Source organism: Piliocolobus tephrosceles, chromosome 6, assembly GCF_002776525.5.
Source record: "Piliocolobus tephrosceles isolate RC106 chromosome 6, ASM277652v3, whole genome shotgun sequence".
Classification (NCBI taxonomy): Eukaryota; Metazoa; Chordata; class Mammalia; order Primates; family Cercopithecidae; genus Piliocolobus; species Piliocolobus tephrosceles.
Window position 1 is genome coordinate 15075840 of NC_045439.1, and position 26327 is coordinate 15102166.

Sequence of the window (26327 nt, forward strand, 5' to 3'; positions counted from 1 at the left end):
GTGGCAGTCGCTTTGGAATATTCACCACAGGGCTTCGCAGTGAGCAGCTCGGCAGTGAGCACCTCGGCAGAGCACCTCCGCTGGCCTGGGTGTCGTGGGCAGCCAGCTGGGGGCTGAGCCAACACCGGGCTTACCTGGGGGTGCATGGCCCCCATGGGAGGGCACCATCCAGGGGACTCCTGGCCTCCCCACAGACAGCACCAACCCCTCTTCCCAGCTCTGCTCTCTGCCTCTGCTGCCGGGTGGGTGTCAGGATGCCCAGCTGCAGGCTTCCCGGCATTCCTTCTCACCTCTGCATTCATGCAAGAAATGTTTGTTTAGAGCCTCCCTGTGCTACACCAGGGCTGTGTTCCCACCTGCAGGCTCTCCAGAGAGGGCGGTGGATTAAAATCCCCTGGCGGCCTTGACTGTGGTTCCTGGAGCACAGGGGTCCTTCCTGTCTGCCTCCATTCACCATCATGCCCTGGCTCCTAGCACATGCCTCGAGGGGACGGTGGCTCAGTAAATACTTGTTGGGGTGAGTGAATGAACACACGAGCGGGTATAAAATCGAGACAGTCATGAGTGTGCAAAGCACAAAAGATGGCGACCAAGGTCGGGGAGCAGGAGCGGACAGCGCCCCCACCACCAGCCAGATATGCATACGCCCTGTGAGGAGCACCTGGGTGTTTCAGGAGGCTCTGAGGTCACAGGAGAGAAGCCTGGCCTGTGGTCATCGCCCTGTCCTGGGGGCAGCAGCGGGAGTGACCAGTGTGGCCTTTCCTGGCCGCCATAGCCTAAAGGGTCCTCTCTACCTCCCAGCTCCTCAGGTCTCCTCTGCAGACACGTTTGGGCCGCTGGCTGTTGGCTGACTGGGTTCAAGCCTCCTCTCCTGTGAACTCGCGGGGCTGGGAGGTCTACGTTTGCAGCCCCAGCCTCGCCACTACTAGTCATGTGACCCCAGGGCACATCCTTATTGTCTGTATCTCAGTTTATTCCTCTGTAAAATAGGCACAGTTAAGGCACCTGCCCCACTGAACGCAAGACGATGCATGCTGGCTGGAAAGGGTCAGCCCAGAGGGAGACATTTGCCCCCCACTCGCCCTGAGGAGCCTCACACAGGGAAGGTGCTCCAGGCATGGGCAGGGTTGAGTCTCCCCTTATGTCGTGGCTTGGACTAGAAGAGTCCACTTGCTGCCGAGGCAGGGCTGGCACAGACTGCCATCCTGCTTGGCTTGGGCATGGGAACAGCTGGTGAGGGTGCTTTTATTTGCCTGAAGTGTGGGCTCTCGACTGGCCCTGCCGTGAAGCCAGAGCAGCTGGTCTGCCTCATGAGCAGGTGCCGGGGCGGGTCTGTGCGCCTGCCTTTCCCTTCTTCCCCCAAAACGCTCTTTGATTCCGCTGCCAACCCCCCTCTTCTCCACCTCACCCACATCTGAAGAAAAGCTTCCCTACTTCAAGGAAAAGGGAAGGAAGAAAAAGCATCATTTGATTTAATGTGATTGTTTTTGGAGTCCTCAGGTCAGAGCCTCACACGGCAGGGGTCCAGTTGGTCTAATTGAAGGGCATTGTTTCTGTCCCAGTCCTTCAGATTCCGGCTCTTCACACAGCCTGTCTCTCTCCCTCCCACACGCGCACACACACACACACACACGCACACGCTAACCCTGGGGCCTGTGGCCCTTGATTAGCTCATTTGACAAATGATTGCTGAGCCCTGCTGTGTGCCAGGCCCTAGGAGAGCCCTGGGGAGCAAGACCACCCAGATCACCACCCTCAGGAGCCCACAGCCCAGGAAGGAGCCTCGAAGAGTAAGGCTGGTTTAGCAGAGGAAGCTCAGTCCACAGCTTCATAACGAGTGAAGAGAGCTCCTGGTGTTTTGCCCACATCCCCTCGGCATGTTATATACCACATATGTGTTACAACGCCTGTCCCATTGGGCTCCATAAGGGAGTGTCACCACATCTGCATTCCTGGCTCTGACAGGCACCATTGACCGATCTTGGCCCTCTTTGTCTCTGAGCCCAGATCTGGCCTCAGAATCCTTCTCAACACAGAACTCTAGGTAACCACTACCAGTCCTCTGTGCCCGGGACCCAAGCTTAAACTACCACCAGCATTACAGTGAGTTACTTGTGTGAGAGCTCCTTGTGCCTCCTGAGACTTCGGAATGAGCCTGACCGCAGAGACCACTGCGGACGCTGCCAGACTGTTGGAATGGCCTCAAAGGTCGGCTGGGCCACCCCGGGTTCTGTGCTCAGCAGGGCTTCGCTGCCTGTTCTGGCTTCAACCCCTTGCCCCCGGCTGTTCCCTCTGCCTGGGATTCTCCAGTTCCACCCGTCCGCCTGGCTTACACCCTCCCTACACTCGTATTTTGCTCAGCTGAGGATTCATCGAGGGCCCTCTTTGACCACCTGTCTGTAAGAGCTATTTTCTGTCACTTCCTCCTATGTTCCTTTATTTTGCCTCTTAACACACACGTGACATATATTTACCTCTTTAGCCGTCTCATTTACTCCAATATCCCAAGCAATGAAAATACCTGTTGATCAAATGAACCTCGCATTAGCAGATACCTGGTGGACCTAACCCTGCCAGTTAGGATTAGAGGTAATAGACACAGTGTGTCTAGCCTAGCTCCTGGTTTATGCAGCATACTGATTTATTGCTGTTCGAAAGAAAGTGTTCTTTGCACTGTAGATGGGGGAGGGTGCATTTAGTTGGAGGTCCCAAAGCCTCTATTCTCACCAGACCCGTCTTGCCTGCAGTCAGTTCCACTTAGGCAGCAGCTGGCAGGCATGTGCTGTGGGCCACACTGTCCAGAGCCCTGGGGGGATTCAGAGGTGAGCGTGTTCCAGCATCCGCCCCGGGGACCCTGAGGATCTCGGTTTCCTGTGTAGGACTCAGGTGGGGACACGAGAGAGGGGCCTGGGAGCACTGATTGCTGAGGAAGTGAGCATTGCTGGCGGAGGGGTTTGAGGAAGGCTTTGGGTAGGGAAGGCATTGGAGGCAAATGTTGCTGGACAGAGGATTTTGTCGGGTGGAGGTGGGCAGGGGACCGGCTGGGCTGCCAGGTTACCTCTAACCCCTGCCCACCTGCCAACTTGAAGAGCTGCCACAAAGTTGATAACATCTTTTGAGATTTTCACTTCCTGCCAAGAAATTAGTCATTAGAAACTTGTCATTTCTGAACCTTCCTCCTCCCCGGCTTTTCAGTTGTGTCCCGATGTGCCCTCCCCCACTTTCCTGCTATAGAATATGTTCTTGGTGATAGAATAGAGAGTTTCTTGCTCTCTAGATGAAGTCTGATCTTTTGCTGCAAACTCCTGTAACAAAAAGTGACCGGTTTGCACGAAATGTCTGCTCCACTGTGTGTTTCATCCAGAAAGCTTTTTTGGAGGGGTGATTGGGGGCTAAGGAGGGGTAATTACAGTCTCACTTGTCCACGCTGGAGAGTCGTGGTTCTCATGTGTGTAGAATTTCTCCTTCTGTTCATCCTTTGCCATTTGCCCAGCACGAGTTCTGCTCAGCCCCAGGCAGATGTCACTGATGAACTGTGGCACACTTGCTCCCGGGGCCAGACCTGCCCCTAGTGTTCTCAGCGTAGCTTCCAAGCCAGCCCTTGTGAGTCCAGACCACCATAGGGCACTGGTATCATGTGTGTTTTTCTTGGCCCTCGTGAGGCCAGAGGAAGAAGAGAGAAGGTGGCCCCAGCAGAGGTCCCGGCTGAGTTCTTCCTCCTCGGTCCGGAGCCCGGGGGCTGGGGAGGATTTGTGTGTTCCTGGGGGTCTCTAGAATGGTCCCCCCTCCTCACACACACGCACAGGTTGCTGGGACCGTCTTCTTTTATGGGCTCACTGCGGTGACTGTGGCTTCCTGTGTTTGCCCCCTGCAGAGCTGCCCTGTGTTGAAGCAGGAGGGAGGACGGTGTGTCGCCCCTGAGCATGTTGAGAGCACAGTGCCCAGCAAAAGCTGAAGGTGTAGGAAAGGTCTCAGGTTCAGCCAGCACCTCTGGGGGCCTGATTTCATGCCAGGCACCGGCTTGATGGTCGCTAGGTTAAGTGATGCCTGCCTGCTCAGCCACCTGCCTTTCTGGCCACCTGGCGGGGGTTGACGCCGAGGCCTAGCAGCAACGTCGTGGTGGGGCTGGCAAAGGGGACTCCAGAGCTGCTGCTGTCACCGTTTAGATACGTGCAGGTGGGGCTGGGTGCAGACTCCCTGAACAGTGTTTCTGTGCACATCTGGTTCTTAGTTGTCCTTCATCGTGGGACTGTAGCCGGAGACACAGGGTGGGGGCACCTTCTGTGTCTTCCTTTTCCTTTATTTTTCCTTTATTCCTAGCCCTCCTTACACTAACAACCACCCCACCCCACCCCCACATCTACCTGGATGGCACCTGCTCCTCGTTCTTTCCCATTTCAGCTTCCGGCCACCTCCTCCTTGGAGCTTTTCTGGATTCCCCACTCCTCTGCTCCCACTGTCCCCAGCTCAGGTGCCTGCTGTCCCTCTGTTAGGGTGCCAGACTTGGTGGGATTTGCTGGTGGGATCAGGCTGTGAGCTCCCCAGGAGAGGGCCTGGCCCTGTAGCAAACACCCTGGGCCCTCACTGCCCCCCATCCCACAGGCTTTGTCTTCCTTGTCTGTCTTCCTGGCTCCGAAGTCTTGGCCTCATACCCTCCACCCCCCGACTGGCATGCTATCAGACACCCAGCAGATGCCCGGGAAATGTGGTGGCATAAATGAGAGAGGGAATGGCTGCCCTTCCTCAGGGAGCTCTCCCTGCCCTCCAGATGCCTGCCCTGGGACACTGGACAAGGAGGCCTAGTCAGTCACTCGGGAGTACTGGTGCCCCTTGTGCTGTGGTGCTCGTGCCCTGAGGCCTGGGCTCAGGTTGGGGCATGGGGTCGGGGGCTGGCTGCCCCCACCGCCTGCCTTTCCCACCCTCACAGGTCCTGGCAAGTTGGGGTGGTCTGGCTGCCACCTACCACTGGAGGTTCCTAGGTGCCCTCCACCATCCTGCTCTGACTTGTGCCTGGGATTGAGGCAGCATTGTCAGGCCACCGGGTGAGGGCTGCCAGGGTATGGCGTGGCCCCAGCCCTGCCTTGGCATAGGTGCCTGCGGGCCTGGGTGGGTGAGTGGTGGAGTGGGACATGGGTCACTCTGTGGGCAGGTGCCACGTTCCCTTGGCCCAGCTACTTGCTGGGAGGAAGAAGGCCTTCTGCTGAGCTAGGGAGGGTGTGCCCAGGACAGATAGGTGCCCGCCCAGGAAATCAGCTACAGCCACCCCTGACTGGAGGGTGCGGGAGGCAGTCTTGGTCCCAGTCTGTGACTCCACAGGTTCCTCGGGAGCAAGACCGTGGTCTTGGTCTGTGCTGTACTCCTGCCACCGCTGGCCTCTGTACTCCTGCCACCGCTGGCCTCTGTACTCCTGCCACCAGCGGGTGAGGCCGACTGGGCCTGGACAGCACATGGGTCCTCCTGTGGGACCCCTACACTCACCCTGGCTGGGGGGTTGGGGGGGTCATGCCCATCCCAGCCCACCCTGCATACATACCATAGCTGCCTCTGGCCACACTTTCTCTACCCCCTTTTTGCTTATCCATCAGCAGAAATACTGACTTTTCCATCCATCAGCAGAAATACTGACTTTGCCAAGAAGCTTTAAAAAAAAAAAAAAAAAAACTCTACCACCACTAAGTCACAGTCATACGATCTCTCATGGCCGTAAAATCAGGGCCCTTGTATCAACTCCAAGCCCTGGAGCACTGATGCTGTCATTTTAGCCAGGAGGGGTGGACTTTGGCACAGAGGACAGGGAAGCCCAGAACCGCTGCAGATGCTGTCCTGTAGGGACAGAGCCCTGCTCTTCATCCATAGCCTAATCCTGATACCCTTCTGCCTCACCCCAGACACACACCTTAGGGCATGGCATGCATTCAGCAGACACCACTGAGTGCATACAAGCTTCTTGGTGTGGCACAAGGAGCCCTAGGGCAGAGTCCAAGGTTTCCAGACCTGATTGTGGGGCTACAGTACTCTGTCATTTTTGCTCCGGGCCTCGGTTTCCTCACTCTATGGATAACCTTGATGGCTCTTTCGGTTTTTAAAATGTGGATTCTCAGCATCCCTCTGCTGTTGGAGTCTGTATGCACAGATGCGTCCACCTGCTGACCCGCCTTCCCCTCCCCCACCCTCCACCCCTGTGGTTGCCGCGGCATCACTGCAGCCGGTTGTTCCTAAAGCCCGATGCACAGACCGGGCTTCCATTCCTCTTGTAAAATGGTTCCTGAACTACCGTTTATGGGCAGAGGTTCTCTTCCAAGAAGTCGAATGCCATGTCCTGCACATGTTTCTGGGGCTGCCCCCCACCCTTCTTTGGCTCAGGGGCTCAGAACAGGCCCTTCCTGGCATCAGATAAGACAAGTCTGCCCACAGAGCAATCCCGGGCATCACACAGCCCTAAAGGGAAGGTGTCAGGCGCTCCTGGGGGTGCTGGAAACGTCCTCCAGCTCCCTCCCTGCTGGGTTCCCTGAGTGCTTCTGGACACGTGGGCACTTGCCTGCTGGTGAGAGCTGGCAGCTGAGTTAAAGTTAACGCCATAAAGATGGGCTGTGCCTCCCTTGCCAGCAGCGTCTCCTTTTCCAGCCCCTGCCTTCCCCCTTCTGAAGGAGACCAAAGTCCTTTAGAGGCTGTGGAGTCCTGATCCTGGTACAGATGAGCGTGTGGCTCAGAGAGGGACTGTCACTTGCCTGAGGCCACACAGCGGGTTATAGGCAGAGGCCGGGGTTAGTGGCTCTGCTCTCACTTGGTGGTGTTTTGAGTTTCCAGGTGCTCCCTGCCAGTGTTTCTCCTCCTCCGGGGTCAGCTCAAAGGAAATACTTGTTTTCCTTTCTGTGAACAAAGAACCGGCTTATGTTTGCTTCTGTGAACGCAGCCACAAGGACAGGCAGTTAGGAAGTGTTCTGTAGCAGGGGGTTTTCTGATGATGTGGTAACCTCGTCCGGGCCCAGTTGGTCGCTGGGTACTGAGACACGGGATGGCCTTGTTGGGGGGGTGGCGCTCCTGGGCTTATGCAGATTGCAGTTGGTTTCAGGCCCTAGGGACTCCAGGATTAATCAAAATGAGGTGGAACAGATGGATTGAATCTATCAGCAGCTTTACATGACAGCCTCGTAACATAAAAGCACTTCATTGCCACTGATTTTGCCAGGACTCCCCGCCCCAAAGAGAGACCGGGTGGATAGGAGAGCCACTTGTGCAGATGGAGTTACAAGTGTGTGGGCCCGGGCTTTGTGCAGGCAGCGAGGACCAATCACTGCTGGGTTTTCCTCTCAGTGGCTATGTGAGAAAATGTGCTGTGTTCCAGAGGTAAAAAGGAAAAATAATAATAATGAATAAAAAATAAGAAAATTGGGCACGGTGGCTCACACCTGTGATCCCAGCATTTTGCGAGGCCGAGGTGTGCGGATCACCTGAGGTCAGGAATTCAAGACCAGCCTGGCCAACAAAAAAAGAAAGAAAGAAAAGAAAAGAAAATTGTGCTCCAGCTGTAGTTAGCAGCCAGAAAGGGTTGGTTTTGGGGTCAAGTCCCTGTTACCCTCCGATGGGGTGACACCGTGGCGGGGTGATTGGCCGGGGTTGGGCGGCAGGCTGTGTCATGAGTTGTTATTGAAGGTTTGGGGTGGGCTTGTGCTGTAGAGAGTGCCCTGGCTTCGGGCATCAGGTGATGAAGACGGTGTCTAGGGGGAAGCTCTCCAGGCCCGAGATTCCAACCCTGGTCTTGCTCTGGACCCTGCTGGCAAACGATCAGCGACATTGTGCTGCGGCTGTTCCCTCACGCTGGAAATGCGCATAATTCTTGTCCTGGCCACCTCACATGAATGTCAGGAGGGAAGGAAGAGAAAGGAGATGGAACCTCCCCGCTGTCTGGTGTTTCTGGTAACAAGAGCCTGAGGTTGGCTGGTTGCCAGTGCCAGGTCCTCAGGTGGTTTTTGTTTTGGCCATCAAGTGGTGCGATGCATTCAGGGGCTGCCTCTGGCCACATCCAGGAAGAGGTTGTGAGATGTGTCCTACGGAGAGTTGATCAGTGGCATGAGCGTGGACGTTCCAACACCTGCGTAGGAGATCTGTGGAGTATCTCTCCTGACTACAGGGTTCTCCTGGGGGCCCTCCAAAAGCATCCCTCCTGCGTGGGGCACAGCCAGCACCTGCCGTTTCTGGAAGGTTTACATCGGTGCATGGTTTAGACATCCCTCCTAGGGCACCGGACTAGACATGGGAACACTGGATACATATGGGGCTTTTCCTATCTGAAGTCACTTCTCTAGTTTAGGAATTTAAAATTAATTTAGTTTTGCTTAGTTTGCTCATAAAACTATTGTATTTGGGATTTTACAGTTGGAAAGCATGGTATATTCAAACCAGCATTGCCAGTTCACTTTGGAATGTTTTTAAAGATCTGTATTCAGTATTCCACTCACACAAGTTCTAATGGAAAATTCTAAAACAAATTCGAAGCTTTTTTTTTTCCACTCTGAAATGTTTTTAACTTCTGCTAACAGCTGCAGGCTGTGAATCTTAAGGAATATGGTGTCAGATTTTCCAGGTTTCAAGGCACAGGAATTAGCAGAGAAACCACCCTCGTTGCAGCGATAGAGCAGAACAGTCGGTTTTCAGATCTTGGTTCCCTTGTCAACATGGAAGACACAGAGAAGACACCTCTTCCACAAAAGAGGTTTTTAAAAATTGTGTACTCACTATATATTTTGAGGAACATTTTCTGATTTAATTTTCCCAACCATCACTATTAGCAGCTTTTTGCCACTTCGGCGTGGGGAGTTGATTGACAAGGCACAGGGTGGAAAGTGCAGCAGAAGGGGGCTGATGAAGCATTAGGAGTTCGGGGGAGAAAAAAAATCATCGGGCATCAGGTGGCTGCCTGGAGGAGGGGGCGTTTTAGCTGAGCTTTGGAGGGCGAGTAGGGTCTGGCAGGTGGTAATCTGGTGGTGATGGGGCTGTGGGAGGAAGGGCACCCTCGTGGGAAATGCAGAGTGCAGATGGTTCAGTTGGATGCTCAGGGTAACCAAAGGGTTGACTTGCTGCCCACACTTAGCAGTTAATATATTTCCTGGCTCTGTCCTTCATGTGTCAGACTCCTAAGCATTCTCTACAGCCCAGCTCAGAAGCTGCCTCCTCTGGGAAGCCTTCCCAGACTTGCCTGGGCAGTTGGGCAGTACTCCCTGTGCTATGCTGCCACTGTCTGCCTCCCTCCCAGCCAGGCCGAGAGTTCTCAGCTTGCTGCAAGGTGTACACAGTGCGTGTCTTCTGAATATCTGAACCCCAGACCAGACCTAAAGGTGTAGAAAATGCCCTGCCTTTGGGCACCAGGGAAGACGGTGTCTAAAGTGTGCTGGGTGCACCTGGGAAGCCGACGTCACTGCTGCTTCTGCTGTTTCAGTCTTGACTGTGGCGTGTGTGGGTCAACAGCAGCATTCTTTGTGGTTTTACTTTGGCTCTGTGGAAGGCTCTCTTTGCTGTTTGGACCATGTTGGTCTCCTTGGCAACCGTGAGCGTCACCTTCATCCTGGATGCCTGTGCCGCGCGTTCGTCTTAACTTTTCTGGGATTTCCCTCTCATTTACTCTGCATTAGCAGCTCCCATTCACAGCCACATGAGGGGCATCCCGTGGGCCTAAATGCTTGGCTTTCGGCAGCGTTTATTCTTCCTTCCTGGTAAAATATCAAGCTGTGAGATTCAGTTTCATTTAGAAGGAGAAAAATAATTCTTCCTATTTCTTCGTGAAATCGTTGTTCTTGGTCCAGCCATCCTAGTGTTTCCAGTGGTTACTGAAGCTCACCTCTGCCACGTGCACAGAATGGTGTTTCCACCTAAATCCTTCCCAGGACTGTAACGTTTCTCCCACCTGCGGAGAAAATGACCTTTTTTGTTGGAGTAGGCACAGAGGCCGAGATGGCCCTGGCAGGATGTTAAGTCTTTTCAGGAGGCCCTTACTTTGCCTCAGGTGTTGAGCCGGCCTTTTCTGGGACCTCTGAGCCTCTGTCTTCACAGGGCTTGTACCCTGGGAGTCAGCCTTCCGCCCAGAACCCCTGTCCCCACCACTGGTTACAGGCCCCTTGGGTGCTCCTGGCTCCCATCCGTTCTTCCCAAGCGAGCGGCTTTGGTTCTCCTGATGAGAAGATGCTGGAAGTTGCAGCTTGGTTTTTGTAGGTATTTTTTTTAAATGGCAATCTACTTTATTCCTCATCTTGGATAGTTGGTGAATTGTCTCGGAGGAAAGAGTAGATGTAGATATATAGATACAGATACATGGTTTTTTGTTTGTTTCTTGTTTTTTTAATTTTTATGTTTTTTAGACCGTGTCTCACTCTGTCACCAGGCTGGAATACGGTGGCGTGATCTCGGCTCACTGCAATCCCTGTATCCCGGGTTCAAGCAGTTCTCCTGCCTCAGCCTCCCAAGTGGCTGGGATTACAGGCACATGCCTCTGTGCCTGGCTAATTTTTTGTATTTTTAGTAGAGCTGGGGCTTTGCCTTGTTGGCCAGGCTGGTCTTGAACTTCTGACCTCAGATGACCCACCCGCCTTGGCCTCCAAAAGTACTGAGATTACAGGTGTGAGCCACCGCGCCCAGCCGTGTGTGTGTGTGTTTTAAGTGGATCTGTCATGTTCACAGCTGAAATACGTAGTAAATAGATGCCTCTGACCAAATGGTCTCTGTGGGAACCTTTACAGAATATTTAGAAAATGCTGGGGAAACTTGCTCTTGTCCTAATCACTCTAATGAAAAAATTCTGTCATTTTAGTGTAACATATTTCCTTTGAGGTTTTGTTTTTTTTCAACATCCATTTCCTACTGTACATACAATTATGTATCTTTTTACACCTTTGAGCACTCTTTGCTGCCTTCCTAAATGGGATGAGCGGCCATAGTGTCCTGAACCGTTCCCCAGCGCTAGTTTGCAGCAAGACTGTTAGAGTGCTGTTCTCTAATCTCACACCTCTTTCATGCTTCCGTTTCAAGTTTTGGGGAGGATTAGGGCCTTTAATAGTCTGTGGTTGACCGATTGCATAGTAGATGGTTGACTCAGAGTTGGGGTCTACATACTTGTTCTCAGAGTGGGGCTAAGGATGTCATTTAAGGTACTTGACCTGAATCCCTCTGTTGCCAAACCAAGGGAGGAGGTCCCAAAAGAAAGCATGGTTCCAGTTTAGGGCCCCTAAGACATTGAGCCCGAGGTGAACATGGTTGAGTGGATGCACTATTTCTAAGTCCCACATAGAGACTGGCTGAAAAGGAATGAGGTGGCCTGTCCCCCTAACAGTTTAATGGCCTCAACTGGACAAAACAGAAAATGAGCTTCATCTACAAGCCCCAGGAGCCACACAGGGTCATATGGGTATGAGGGGCCATCATAGGTGGAGAAGGGAGGCGCTCAGTCCCCTTTCCTTGGGTCCTTCCTAGCCCAGTCCCGTCCCGTCCTGGTCCCTACCTGCTGCACAGGCTCTAGACATCTGCCTGCCACTCATTCTGTCCTTCTGTCCTTCTGCCCTCCTGCCTCTCGGGAGGGCAGAAGCCCCAGCAAAGTGAACCCTGCTTGGGAGGAATGAGGTGTGAGGCAGTTGGAGGAGAGGAGGAGAGCACTTAGGTCAGAGGGGACCATAGGGTGCCTGTGACCTCCTGGAGCCAACAGTGACAAGTGCTTAGCGTCAGACCATTGGCCTGGACGCTGGTCTTGTTTGCAGTGGCCCCACCATCCAGCATGGGCGTCGCTCCCTAACGAGGCGCCTCTGTGATCTGACGTCATCCTCCCCCGTCAGAGCTTCATCGCCTATGAAGCCTGGAATGGGACACCTGTATCCTGTGTTTTGGGGACAGTCCCGATTTCTCAACAAGTACATTCATGTTTGTCCCCAGCGGGTTCTAATAGAATCAGCTTTCTCTTTGGTTCTGTTCTTAGAACTCTACGCCTGTGACCTTGGAAAGCCAGTGCTACAGGCCTTGAGATGCAGCACGCTCTGGGCCACCCTGTTTGCTTCCTGTGGTCTGGGTCGGGAGCCGGGAATGGAGGCTTGTTGACACTGTGTGCAGACCCAACTGCTGCCCCTGCCGTCTTCCTGCCGGGGTGACAGACGCTTCCTGAGGGAGTCCTGGCCCACCCCACCCCTCCCCTATGGGGTGACTAATAAGATCCTGGATTTGAAGCCAGGGTGGTGTCAGGCGGGTGGGCCCTCTCCTCTTTTTACATTACAAAGTGCTTTTCAGCCTTGCTCTCTCCCAGCCAGGAGGGACTCCAGTGGCCCCTGCAGTATCCAAAACATAAACGCACCTGCCTCTGACCCTTGGTTCGTTGACTTTTCTTTTGGTTTGTTTAAAGCATTTAATTGGCCGAGGAGTCATTCCAGGATGCAGTTGAAAAGCAGTGATGCAGTTGAAAAGCAAGTCATTTATGAAAAGCAAAATCTTATTTTAGGATCCAAAAGCAAACCTAAAGGAGAAGTGGGGAGGGGTGGAGAGGAGTGAGGAGGAGTACAATCTACCCTGGATTGCGGTGCTGCACCCTTCCCTGGGAGGGCTGTGCCCCAAGCCTGACCCTCTTCCTCCCTGTCCATCAGACCACAAGGACTGGTGACAAGACAGAGGCCTCAGCGAGACTGGTGTGTGTCCGTTGTCCCTCAGACTTGCCTTGGCACTTGTTCTGCCATTGCAAAGGCCAGAGTGGCACAAGGAGGGCTTGCTGGCAAATTTGGGGCCTGTCCGGAGCATCACTGGACTTGCACTCTCCAGCCTGGTGTGGTCCTGCCTCACGCGTGGCTGGCCGGGGTGTGACCAGGTGCCCTGGACAGCATCAGCTGCAGCCTCCAAGTAAGCGGCTTTCTGTTCTGATGCCATGTAGGAGGGTCCCCTCGTCAGCAGCCTCCTCACGTCCCTGCCAGACTGAGGGCCAGCCCAGAGGCGCCTCACCCCAGCCCATTCCCCGCGGGGGAGGGCAAAGGTCTGGTGTTGGGGCCCGGTAGCCACCAGTCCCATGTGGCCTTCGGGGCCTGGAGATACCACAGTGTGACTGTGGAAATGAATTCTTTATTCTAGTTCATTTAAATTTAAAAACTGGTACTCAGTTCAGTTGTAGGAAAACTTTTAAATGTGTTTGGAACAACGTGGGAATACAAGTCTACTTTTTCTTTCTTAAAAACTTTTTTTATTATTTTTTCTTAATCTCAGCATATTATACCTCCAACGAATGTACTTTTTCAATTCTAGATTTCATGAAATCTGGAAACACAAGTAATTCCAGTGAACATTTAGCATCTGAATTGAGATGTGCTATATGTGTAACATACACACCAATTTCAAAGACTGTATGAAAAAAGCATGCAAAGGCTGGGCGAGGTGACCCACACCTGTGACGGTAGCACTTTGGGAGGCCGAGGTGGGCAGATTGCCTGAGTCCAGGAGTTCGAGACTAGCCTGGGCAACATGGTGAAACCCCGTCTCTACAAAAAAAAAAAAAAACATAAAAAATAAAGTATCTCAATACATTTTCATGTCAATTATGGGTTGAAATGATTATATTTTGGTTATATTGGCTTAATTAAAGTTGAATATTTTCACCTGTTTCTTTTTAATTTTTAAAGATGGCTAATAGAACATTTGAATTAATGTGTCTCAATTATGTATGTTGCTGGACATCCCTGGCGTCTGAGCCAGTTTTTGCTGGAAATGTGATTGATGGTCCTTTAAGGCGACCAGTTAATGACTTGGGAGTAGCTCTGGCCATAGGATTACATCTTAGGAGAACGATGGTGTTTTGAAAGGAACAACTCAGAAAGACATTGTCTGTTCCTAAAACATTATTTCTTAATTGCACAAATGACACATGTTTCTTGTGGGGAAACTAGAAAGTACTGATTAGACAAAATTAAACATCCTGTTTTGGAAGGAGAACACATACATTTTCTAGCAATATTTCCAGCAGTGTTTTGCTTAGATTAACATTCGCATAAAAATAACAATTTGCATTTTTTGCAGTGACCTGCAGATTATTTCAAAAAACAAAACAACAAAACAAGATGATTTCACATATTGCATCTCGCTTATAAACATGTTCACCCTGGTACAGGGCTGAGCTTGGATAAATGGCAGAAGAAAACAACTAGCCCAGAGTTAGAAAGGGGACTGTGGCTGGTTTGCTGGTGACGACATTTGTTCTTCCTTTTGTTGACTGGAACACTGGAGTGTGGTCTTTTTTTTCTTTTCTTTTCTTTTTTTTTTTTTTTTTTTTGAGATGTAGTCTTGCTCTGTCACCCAGGCTGGAGTGCAGTGGTGTGATCTAGGCTCACTGCAACCTTTGCTTCCTGGGTTCAAGCGATTCTCCTCCCTCAGCCTCCCAAATAGCTGACATTACAGGCATGTGCCACCACGCCTGGCTAATGTTTGTATTTTTAGTAGAGACAGGGTTTTACCATGTTGGCCAGGCCGGTCTCCAACCCCTGACCTCAGGTGATCCGCCCACTTTGGCCTCCCAGAGTGCTGGATTACAGGCGTGAGCCCCCGTGCCTGGCCTGGAGTATAGTCTTGAGGCTGGGAGGGAGCTATGTGACGGACAGGCTGATGCTGTTGGGCACCCTCCTTTCACTGAGTTGGAAAGCAGATTTCACGATTTTACTGGTGTGTTTTGCCGGGGGTAGTAGGGCGAGGGTGTTGGAACCTTTTGGCGAACTCATGCACTTGAGACAATTTTTTCACATTGACTTTTACTGAGCCCTAAAGGAGGGCTGAGGTGGTTAAACAACTCACACTATTATCCAACGCGTACAGATACTTACCAGCTGAAACATGTTTGAGAAAGCATTAGCCGTCGCTGACGCAGTGACGTGTGACCCTGGATAATGGAGAAATGTGGTTTCCAGCATTGAGTGGAGGGGGGCTGGTGTGTTCGGGAGTGGGGTACACCTAATGGTTTAACATCCCCTCCGGCAGTGTGGACAGGAGCCATAGAAAGACAGTAAGGAAGGACGCATACCTCTCCCGGCATGTGGCCTCGGCCCCGTTCTAATCTGACTCAGAGATGGTCTGAGATATGCACCCGGGCCATATGGGTTGTGTAGTTATCGCCCATCTTCTCGAGAGCGAGTTAGCAGCATACTGGATATAGAGATTCCGCATGTTATGCAATAGAGCGACTTATGAAACTAGTTGTGTCTCAACAGAAACACTTTTTTAAAGGCCTAAGAGGAGCTTTCTTGGTGAAGAATTTCTATAGTGGCCACTTTTAGAATAGTTAGGAAACCCACCCTCTTTTTTGTCTTCCGTAAAATTGGATTTTTTTTTTTAGTAGACAGGGTTTTGCTCTGTCACCCAGGCTGGAGTGCAGTTGTGCAACATCGCTCACTGCAGCCTGGAACTCCTGGGCTCAAGCAATCCCTCCGGGTAGCTGGGACCACAAGGGCTCAGTGCCACACCTAGCTGATTCTTAATTTTTTGTAGATACGAGTTTTTTCTGTGTCGCCCAGGCTTGTCTTGAACTCCACGCTCAAGCCTCCCACCTCAGCCTCTCAAAGTGCTGGGATTACAGGCGTGTCGACCGTGCCCTGCCAGAATTGGAATTTTAAAATCTCCTTATTTGTGCATTTGGGCACAGAAGACTGATCTGCCCCAAGAAATACTTAGGGGGATATAAGTGGTAGTCTGGGCTGTCAGCCAGCACACTGAGGAGAGCCTGTACCCAGACGAGCGGGCGTGACTGATAGCTGATGCCTGGGTCTTCTTTCCAAGCCCGTTGGTGTTAGGGCCAGAAGGCACCACCTCTGGCTGTGCAGAGCAGCTCTGATGTATCCCTCACTTAGGAAGTCCATGCTATAAACAAGAGAAGTCTCCTCGTTTATAACTTGTACCAAAAAGACCTGCTTAGTGCTGGATTCTGAACCATCAGATTAGAAAGGCTCAGTAGCATTTTTTTAATCTTTATTCCTTATCATTATTATTTTCTTTTTTGGAGACGGGATCTCCATCTGTTCGCCAGGCTGGAGTGCAGTGGTGTGATCTCAGTTCACTGCATCCTCGACCACCCAGGTTCAAGCGATTCTTCCACCTCAGCCTCCCGAGTAGCAGGGATCCCAGGCACACACCACTACGCCTAGCTAAGAGTGTGTGTGTGTGTGTGTGTGTGTGTGTGTGTGTGTGAAGATGGGGTCTTGCTATGTTGCCCAGGCTTAGTCTCAAAATCCTGGTCTCAAGCTATCCTCTTGCCTCAGCCACCCAAAGTGTTGAGACTACAGGTGTTAACCACTGCACCTGGCCTCATTTTTTAATTGCACAAGTCATACAATAAAAATAAGGATATCTTTTAAAAAAGAAACATCGTCCTGCTATCTGAGCCTGTCATCTATTGCCTTTTTTTTTCCGAGGCCTCTCTACCTATGCAGACATAACTTTAGCTTTCATTTTATTCTTTAAATATGCTTTTTCTTTTTTCATAACCCCATTAAATCTCTTGTAGATATACTTTTTATTTGCTAACAATCAAGACAGAAATACAGTTAGGCTTTGACTTTCACGTTTGTTTGCATCTTACATGCTCCTTGCTGTCATTAGCACCGTCATCGTCACCACGGGATGGCTGCACACCCATCCGGGGGCTTCATTACTTGTAATTTACTTAATCCCTCTTTATTTTTGTTCCCGGTTCTTAATGGTATCTTTTCCCCCTTTGTTTCTGCAGGAAGTTCTCCAGCAGCTGATTGTAATGAATTTGCCCAATGTTTTGATGATTGGCAGAGACCCACTATCTGGTGAGTGAAAGCCGCTCCCTTCCCCCCCTGCGGTGCCTGGGCAGTGCCATCGGCGTTGGGCAGCTGCTGGCCGTCGAGCTCTGGCTGCCAGCTTGGGCCAGCACAGTGAAAACACGTGATCATTTTGCTGAGATTTTAAAGAGTGGGTTCATTACCCTGAGGCATTCAGCCAAGGACACATTTCTTCCTTAAGATTGAAGCCTTGGCTGGGCGCGGTGGCTCACGCCTGTAATCCCATCACTTTGGGAGGCCGAGGTGGGCGGATCACAAGGTCAGGAGATCGAGACCACGGTGAAACCCCGTCTCTACTAAAAATACAAAAAATTAGCCGGGCGCGGTGGCGGGCGCCTGTAGTCCCAGCTACTCAGGAGGCTGAGGCAGGAGAATGGCGTGAACCCGGGAGGCGGAGCTTGCAGTGAGCCGAGATCACACCACTGCACTCCACCCTGGGTGACAGAGCAAGACTCTGTCTCAAAAACAAAAAAGAGTGAAGCCTCCCAGCCCCTCAGATGTGTGTGTAGAGGCTGGCGAGGCCACTGCCTTGTTCCTCCTGAGAAGATGAGTCTGGGTTTAGGTGCCTGCCTGAGTCATACCATCTGGTGGACTCAGTGCCACAGTAAGTGTGGAATCACCTGACACCATCAGGGAGTGTGGGACCTTAGACAGGAGAGTAAGAATCTCTTTAGAGAACATCTGTCTTCACTGGGGTCCTGCGAGGCTTCATTCATGCTCAGTGACGGAGCTCACTGATCTGTCTTATGTCTGCCTGCTGGACTCAGCTCTCCTGCTGGACTCACGCGTTCTAGGCCTCTGCAGTCTCTGACACTCAGTGTGAGTTTGAAGGACTCAATGAGGCCCAGCACAGTGGCTCATTCCTATAACCCCAAAACTTTGGGAGACTGAGGCAGGAGGATCGCTTGAGCCCAAGAGTTTAAGACCAGCGTGGGCAACATAGTGAGACCTCATCTCTAATTATAAAATGAAAAAAAGAAAGACCAAATTAAATGTCCTCCTAGCATCTTACAGGAAGTCAGAACTTAATCTCTGCCTGTCGGGTAACTTCCTGGGTGCATTACGTGGAGTGATGCCTTGCGTTCCTTTCACCTTTGCATGTGTTTACCTGCACCCGTAGCTCGTGGGCAGAAGTCACAGCCCCCAGGGACAGACTTACTCTAGCTGGCTAGGGCTTCCCTTGTTCTGATGGAGACCTTGTCATCATTTTGGAACCCTAGGTCTGGGGCCTCCTGGAATAGCGGAGGGATCAAGGAACACAGGAAAAGCCGCACCTGTAGGATGGCAGTAGGGACCGTGGATCCTAAACATCAGAGGCGTTTCCAAAAGGGACTCAGGCTTCCCTCTGTTGGCGTCTCCTCATCCTGGCCTCACTGCAGCCTGGCCATCCCCTCTCCTGTCCATATGACAGTAGCTAAAGTGGCCTTGAGGCTTCAGAAGAGTTCACTGAGTGACCAGCTGAGGGCATAGCTGGTGGGAGAGTAGTCCTCTTTTAGTGCCACCGCCCTGAGAACATCAGCGGCGGCTTCCTTGTTCCGTGGGGGCGCGCTTTCTGGGCTTCAGCTGGCTGAGGTGTCTGCCTTTTGTCTGCACAAGCCAGAAGGAAGAGCTTCCCTGACCCCTGTTAGTCTTCCACGCTCTGGCCTATGGGCACCACCGCCTTACATGGGGACTCTGCAGAGGCCACCCCCGGTCCTCCTGGTGGCCCCTGACAGCAAGCGCCCTCCCCCACTTCACGTGTTAGTAGCAGGGAGCCTTTGGTTCTGCTCGCTTGCCAGCTCTGTCATGGGGCCATGTGTGTTCCGGCTTTATTTCACGGCTCCTCCGGAGAAAGGCAGGATGCCAAATGCAGTCCACGCTGGCCACAGCCCTGGGCTCCAGGGACGGGGGCACTCTCATGATTTCTGGTAACTTCAGGGAAGTGGAGCCTGTTTTGCTAAGCAGAACTCTGCCGCCTTCCTGGTTTATTTGGGGCTGGTGTTACGGGAGGAGGTGAGAGTGATGCCTGTAGAGGTTGGCGGTAGCTTACTCCTGTTGTTGCGTCTACCCTGGAGATACTGGAGGAGCAAGAGAGGGGGACAGTGACTCCTTAGCAGGCCCACCCTATGCTTGCCATTGAACTTGCGTTAAAAATTGAATGAAGGCTGAACGTGGGCCAGGCGCGGTGGCTCAAGCCTGTAATCCCAGCACTTTGGGAGGCCGAGACAGGTGGATCACGAGGTCAGGAGATCGAGAACCGTCCTGGCTAACGGGGTGAAACCCTGTCTCTACTAAAAAAAATATGCAAAACTAGCCGGGCGAGGTGGCAGGTGCCTGTAGTCCCAGCCACTCAGGAGGCTGAGGCAGGAGAATGGCGTAAACACGACAGGCGGAGCTTGCAGTGAGCTGAGATCGCACCACTGCACTCCAGCCCGGGCGACAGAGCGAGACTCTGTCTCAAAAAAAAAAAAAAACAAAAGAAAGGCTGAGCGTGGTGGCAAGAGACTAGTTCTACAAAAAATAAAAAAGTTAGCCGGGCATGGTGACACACACTCGTAGTCCTAGCTACTTTGGGAGGCTGAGGAAGATGGCTTAAGCCCAGGAGGTCGAGGCTACAGTGAGCCATGATTGTGCCACTGCACTCCAGCCTGGATGACAGGCAAGACTCCATCTTTAATTAGTTAATTAAAATTTGTTTTTAAAGGAATGAAAACGTGCTTCTGCGGTGTGGCTGCGCCCATTTCCGTTTATAGTGAGAGAACTGAGGCTCCAAGGGTTTGGGTGCCATGATTTGGGTGCCATGCCCTTGACCAGTTGGCCTGTAAGCAGAGGGGCTGATTGGAAACCTGCTCTGTCCGCCCCCAAACCTGAGCTTCTTTGTCTGTCACACGTGGACATCCATGGGTTAGGTTTAACTGTGGGCGATTGCAATATTCAGCCTTTTTTGACCTATGAAAATGGCCATTGTATATGGTTGAACCCAATATTAAACGGATCCTTCTCCCTGCCTTTTCTCACCCCTCCCTTCAGCTCTGATGTCACCTGCATAGCTTGCCCACCTTCCTGCTGGTGCTCCCTCTCTTCTCACCCCTGCAGGTGTCTCCCAGTGCCATCTGGAAGCCTGTCCTCTCTGCCCCGCTGCCGTCAGGCACCTCCCAACACCGCAGAGATTGTCCATGGGCAGAGAACATAGGTCCCCACCTCAGGTCTGCTGCCAAACAGAAACATCTGTAAAGATGTGGATGCTGATTTTTTTTTTTTTTTTTCTTTTTTTTAAAAGACGGGGTCCCGCCCTTTCGCCCGGGCTGGAGTACAGTGGGCGGATCTCAGCTCACTGCAAGCTCTGCCTCCCGGGTTTACGCCATTCTCCCGCCTCAGCCTCCCGAGTAGCTGGGACTACAGGCGCCCGCCACCTTGCCCGGCTAGATTTTTGTATTTTTTAGTAGAGACGGGGTTTCACCATGTTAGCCAGGATGGTCTTGATCTCCTGACCTCGTGATCCGCCCGTCTCGGCCTCCCAAAGTGCTGGGATTACAGGCTTGAGCCACCGCGCCCAGCAGATGCTGATTTTTTTTTAACGGCTTTATTGAGGTATCATTTGCATGCTATAAAATACACCCATCGTAAGTGTATAATTCAGTGATTTTTTTCATAAATATACAAAGTTGTACAACCCTAACCACAATTCAGTTTTTAGAACGTTAAGGAGAAGCTGGTTTTCGATGGTTGACAGGTGAATTGGATGTCCCTGGGACCCCCATGGTGTATAATCAGCCGACATGAATCAGCTGCTCCCAGCTCTGAAGGCGGAGTTAGAGAAACTGGACAGTGAGCGTCGGGAAAGTGAAGGACGGGAATAACTTACCCATCACCGAGGGCTCAGGGGGCCCCAGGCCGCGCTGACTGACATGCTAGACGGTGGCCTCAGCAGGCTGCACATGGAGGGCAGCATGTCAGGGCTGGGGGACCGGGAGCTGGGTGCACAGATGAGTAGGTTTGACAGGAGTCCCAGGGTGCTCTGAGAGCAGAGGAGGCTGGCAGGGGACATCCAACAGCAGGAAGATGCAGACACCAGTGCTGGGGGCAGAGAGATGGATTTATGAAATAGCATTTTCAGTTTTAAATTGTAAAAATAGATGTGTGAAGCTTTTTTTGTTTCTTTTTAAACAAAGAACAAAGTTGGTGTTTTTTTTTTTTTAATTTGTATGGTTGCCTGGGGTGGGGTGTGTGTGTTTTTTAACTAAATCTGTCCCCCTCGTGTGTCAGGGGCTTGCTTTGTACTCTTTTTGGTGGATGCTGACACTGTACTGTTATTTATAACATTTTTTATTGTTTGGGGTAACTTTTCTGTTTTGAGCACATAGCATCACAAGCTTCCTGATGCCAGATCCCAACAGAGCATCTGGTCCACCCGCTGTCCCCCAGCACAATGATACTAAAAGACCCTGAGAGTCTACGCATTTGTCCCCTCTCTCTGGCCTAAAAAAGGGAGGTGTCACAACTTACAATTTTTCTGTATGTCTCACTTAACCCCCGCTCACCCATCAGACAGAAGGGTGTTCACTCTTCCTATCCTGGGTGGAAGTCAAGGACGGTGCAATGACTACCAAACAGTACTTTGTATACTGAAAATTGCCTTTGAAATCTCTCCTCAGCCTGTCCTGGCCCAAACTCCTCACTCCCTTACGCTGCGTCCACCCCTGGGACCGTCTTTGGGTTTCTGCTCTGATGGTGCTGTGGTTTTGCAGCTTGCTCTCAGCTGCACCCGTGCCCCTGGGGATGGGAGGGTCTGTCTGGTGCCTCACTGCTATAGTCTCTGCTTCTCCGAGCACGGCCTGGGCTCTGGCTGGGCCCTGCTTGAAACCCCCGCCCTCACTTTTATGTGACGGCTCTTGTAAGAGCCGGCCCCCGTAGCGACGCAGTATGCAGGCTTCTGGGGCCAGAGTGCCGTAGAGTGTCCTTTGCTTTGTTTCCCCTCCACCATCCTTATCCTTCCCTTTTACTCATGTCTGTGCCTTCGCCTGGCATCCTGGGTCTACACTCAGTGCACCCCCAGAAGCTGAGCTCTCCTCTGCAGCCCTCCTCCCCACCGCCAGCTACCCTGCTTCTGCCTGGCTGCTCCCCGGAGCAGTGTCCTCACCCCTACCCCCTGCAGTCTGCTCCCAGCATGGCAGCCCGAGCAGCCGCCTTCTCAAGTCAGCCGACTGTCACTTTGCAGCCCGCTCTGGGCACTAGGGCCTGTGCGCCTGCCGGTCCCTCTGCCAGCAAACTGTGTAAACACCACCTGTGAGCCCCTGTTCAGTGTGGCCCCTGTCTCTCCTGACACATGCCCCATCTTCTTTGTCCCGCTCTGCTTTCCCTTCTCCGTGCCTTTTGGCACCTGAGAATAGACGATACTGTTCACTTATTTTTTTCCCCTCTGTGGCATTGCATGCTTTTCCCCCGCTAGGGTGCACGCTCTCCCTGAGAGCAGGAATCCTGGGGTTTTTGTTGCTGTTGTCAGTGCATTCTAATGTCTAGAATGTAGACATTACATACCACCTGGCATGTAGTAGGTGCTCAGTAAATACAGCATCCATGCAGGGGGCCTGCCTTTCTGTCTTCCTCTCTCCTCTCTCCACTTGGCTCCCCCATCAAGCTGGGGCCCCCAACAGGCATTACCCACTTGCTGTCACAGATAAGAAGGCCAGCTCTCAGTGGTCAGGGTCAAGTGAGATTCATTCTCTGCCCAGTACTGCTTGTCTGTCTCCCCTAGGCCTGAGATGACTCCCTGAAAACCACCTTCAGCATCTTGCCAGCTACACAGCTATTAAACGTCTTCCGCGGTTACTGATGAGTATATTCTGCGAGAAGCCCGTGAGAAGCAAGAGCTCATGTCTGTGCTGTCTGAGCAGTGAGGGAGGATGCTGGATGCAGCTACACCAGCTCTGGGGTCCCTCCAGCTCTGGGGTCCCTCCAGCTCTGGCTTCTCAGCATCTTTCTCAGCAGCCAGGCCTGTCAACTGTGCCACATGTACAAATAAAGACTAGATTTGTCTGACGGGAAGCCAGGGTGTTAGCAAATTACTTTCTGCGATGAATCACAGGACAGTTGTGCTGGAAGAGAGCATTGTTTTTTCTTCCAGGGTTTGTATCCAAGTGTAATAGTGGTTTCCAGACTTACACATGGCTGATCCCACCAAAGCCATTTAGAATGGGAGAGAACGAGCCTTATAGGCGCAGAAGCCCAGCCCAGAGAGTGGAGGAGCTCATTCAGAGGCACACAGCATGGAGGTCTCTCTCCATAGGTGAAAGACAGATTTCACACCATAAATTGCACAGATGGTTACTTTTGTGGACAGTCGGCCACTGGTTCCAAGCAAGAGGGTTACCATCACCGGTCTGCCTGAGGTTTCTTACATTCTAAATGCCAAGCAGGATTCCTGGGAGCCCTGGAGGAGCTGCGACTCCATATGCACACCCTACAGGGTCCTATCTGAATACCACTGGAACCTTTGAGAAGAGCCTTGGGGTTTCATTAATTGCTGCTCAGTGGCCTGGCCATCTGTCCTACGTTTTCTCTCTCTCATGATGGTTATAGAGGGTGCGCATTCCAGCAGCAGAGGAAGCACCCCGAAGAAACAGGGTTTTGTGCACACAAAATGCTGTGAGCGACCTCCCTTCTCAGCTGAGTGCAGGACTCTGCTCTATCTACTGCACCAGCTGAGGAAGCCAGAGGCCTGACTTCTGACCTCCCCCAAATAAAAGGCTGGAGCACCTTTTCATCCTTCCTCATCTTAGCTGGCTGCCCCTCGGCCAGAGGCTCTCAAAAGGAGCTCAGCCCAGGCCCCTCCTTTAGCTCCCCTCCGCTGATGAGATGAACAGGCCACCTCAGATCAGGAAGCCCCCAGTCTGTGTTGAGGCAGGAAGGGAAGACGGGGTCCACAGAGACATTTATTCCAGGACAGAAGATGGTACAAGATCGTGCTTCACAGCCAGTGCAAGGGGGCTGATGAGTTCTGCTTGGGCAGGTCAGGAAGGCTTCCTGGAGGAGGCAATATCTGGGCAAGGCCTCAGACAGAGAAAGCGAGGAAAGGTGTTCTAGGTGGAACGAACTCAGGGGAAGTTGCTGGGAGTCCCATGAGGAGCAGCAAGCCTGGGAGGGAGGAGGTCTTCTGTGACAGCTGAGGTTTAGGTTTCATGGGCCAGAGGAAACAGACTTCCTGAAACTCCTTGGAATTTAATATTTAACCCTCTCAGTATTGATTTGCTCTCCTGCCAGCGTGCCCTTGGAGTGCTTTTCAGATCCCATGGAAACCTCTCTCTCGTAGCCCACACGGCACAGCCCTGCCTGCCTTCAGGGGGCCCCGGGAACTTGTGAGGGCTGGGTGTGCCCGAGGCTTGCTGACCCCCACCCTGGCAATCCAGGCACAGGCTCAAGAGTCTGACTTGTGGGGAGCCGTCCTCCTGCTGAGATTGTGCTTTTAAAAATCAAAAGCCCTGTCTTCCCGGCCCTGCGGCCCTCCCAGTCCTGCCCCGGGCTCCATGCCTGCTCACTGTGTGGTGTGGAGGCTAAGGGTCGGCCACTCCGGCTTCATGAGCCATTCTTGTGTTCTTTTCCCCTACCTCTGTTGTTTTTATTTTATTTCTCCTGGCCATAATTCTCTAATCCTGTGTATAAATGTACGTGTGTGTGTGTGTGTGTGTGTGTGTAAAATTTTCATATCTGCAAAAAGTTTGGGGCCTTTGAATGGGAGGGAAGAAATAAGAAAAAGAAAACTAATCTTTCAGGCATTTTGATTGTTCTAAAATTTCCTCTTTCATCCTTGAGAGAGAAGATTCAGAAAAGCAACCAAATGCTGTTTCAAACTACCCCATTTCCATCCCGCTTCTTTGCTTCTGTGCTGCTTTTTGGATCCAGAAACGAGGTCTCCAGTCCATGTGCGGTGCTGGGGCACTTGGGCCGGGAGCCGAGGCTTTCCTTTCCTAGGAAGCTGCAGAGTTTGGCTGACACCAAGCCCAGCTGAGCGTCACAGCGCGGCCCACACACCGGCCTCCGAGCACCCGCGGATCTGCCTGGAGACCAGACTTTGTTAGTAAACTTCCTAGCGATGGCCCGGGCACACAGAGAACTCACCGCTGGCTGCAACAGCCACACCATGGCTTCCAGCAGGCCTGCTCTCTGTGGCTCCCACCGTCTGCAGAGGAGGGAAGAGATGCTGTTTGTCAAAGGTCTTTATGTTTGAGTTTTCCACCTGGCGGTTGGGAGGGACCCTTTCCCAGAGCATCCCCTGCCTGCCCTAGCTCCTCGCCCCCTCCCAAGGCAAACTCAGGTCTCAAGCTGCAGGCTTGTGGCTGATTCTGCTTTTCTGGTCTTCAGTTGTTTGGTGCTGGGAAATGAATTCGCGCTCTCAGCTTCTGCAGCCGTGGCAGGCAGGTGGGGTAGGAGGTCATTTTTGGGGTGAGAGTGCTCTGAGGGGCTATTTCAAAGTGTTCTACACGACCTGGGGGCAGCTGACGTCTGTTGTGCATGGTGGTGCTGGGGTGTCTGTGGGGGTGGGACTGACTTGATACGGACAGCAGAGAGACACTGGGGTAAAGGGCCACTGGTCAGGGTGCCCCGGGAGGCTCCTGCACCATTCCACACAGGCACGCGGCTTAGCGCCTGCCAGAGTCCATGTTTGATAAATGTGTGTGCCTGGTTATGTTAATGGTGGGGGGCACGTGTGGTGACATGAGGATTTCACAGGGGCCGCTCCCCAGAATGTGAGCCCGTGTATAGAGGCGCCTGCCTCCTTCCCCGTGGGTGGGGACACATATGATGGAGCATCCCCGTGAGCCCACTCACAGGGAACTCTCTACCTCTAGTGTTCCTCGGCAGTGCCTGGGAAGTACCCCTGACTGTTATAATAATAAACAGCTCTTCCTGTTGTAAGCTGAGGCCTCAGGAGGGCCCTCAGAGCTGTGCCCGCGTGAGTGTTGGGGTGCGCCTGTGTACTGAGGAGGGACGACAGGGTTGTGTTCGGTGCCCTGCTGTTTTCAAATCACTGTGACAGCCTCATGAGCATCCTTATGAAATAGCTGGTTTTTAAGTACAAAACCAGGGAAAGCAGTCAGTGGTTCACATCAGCATATAAGCCAGAAGAAAAGAGAATGTAGAATCAGTAAGCACACGTATGTCCCGTGGAAGAGAGAAACTGAAACTGCTCTCTTTGCTGTTCTAACCCAAGTACTTGATGCTAACAGTTAACCTCACTCAGTCAGCAAACGCTGGTTAACTAACCTGCCTGGGATCACAGGGATCAGAAGCGAAACCACACAGCTCTCTGCTTTAGAAGGAAACGTAAATAAGTTAGGAGATGGTAGGTGGTGGTGGACCCGGGAACAGATCTTAGTTCTGTGACTCAGCCTTTCTGAGCTACATCGTTCTGTTTCTAAGATGGAGTCATCATACCGTCTTCAGGGGATTGCTTTCAGAATTAAGTCACATGGTAGCATGCTGTGTATTAAGGCGCAGTAATGGTGGTCTATAGGAGGAAAGGGCAAAGTTACTCTGCGGAATACGGTCAGT

General features: G+C 52.2%; 1 protein-coding gene across 2 annotated transcripts in view; it reads left to right on the forward strand.

Annotated features, from left to right (window-relative positions):
• The window catches only part of CCDC88C (coiled-coil domain containing 88C), a 146067-nt gene that overhangs the window by 40286 nt on the left and 79454 nt on the right, over window positions 1-26327 (forward strand). For both annotated transcript variants that reach the window (XM_023205478.3, XM_023205479.3), the window contains exon 4: window positions 16718-16787. In XM_023205478.3, coding sequence (XP_023061246.1) covers window positions 16718-16787 — 70 coding nt within the window. The remainder of the gene's footprint in view (window positions 1-16717; window positions 16788-26327) is intronic.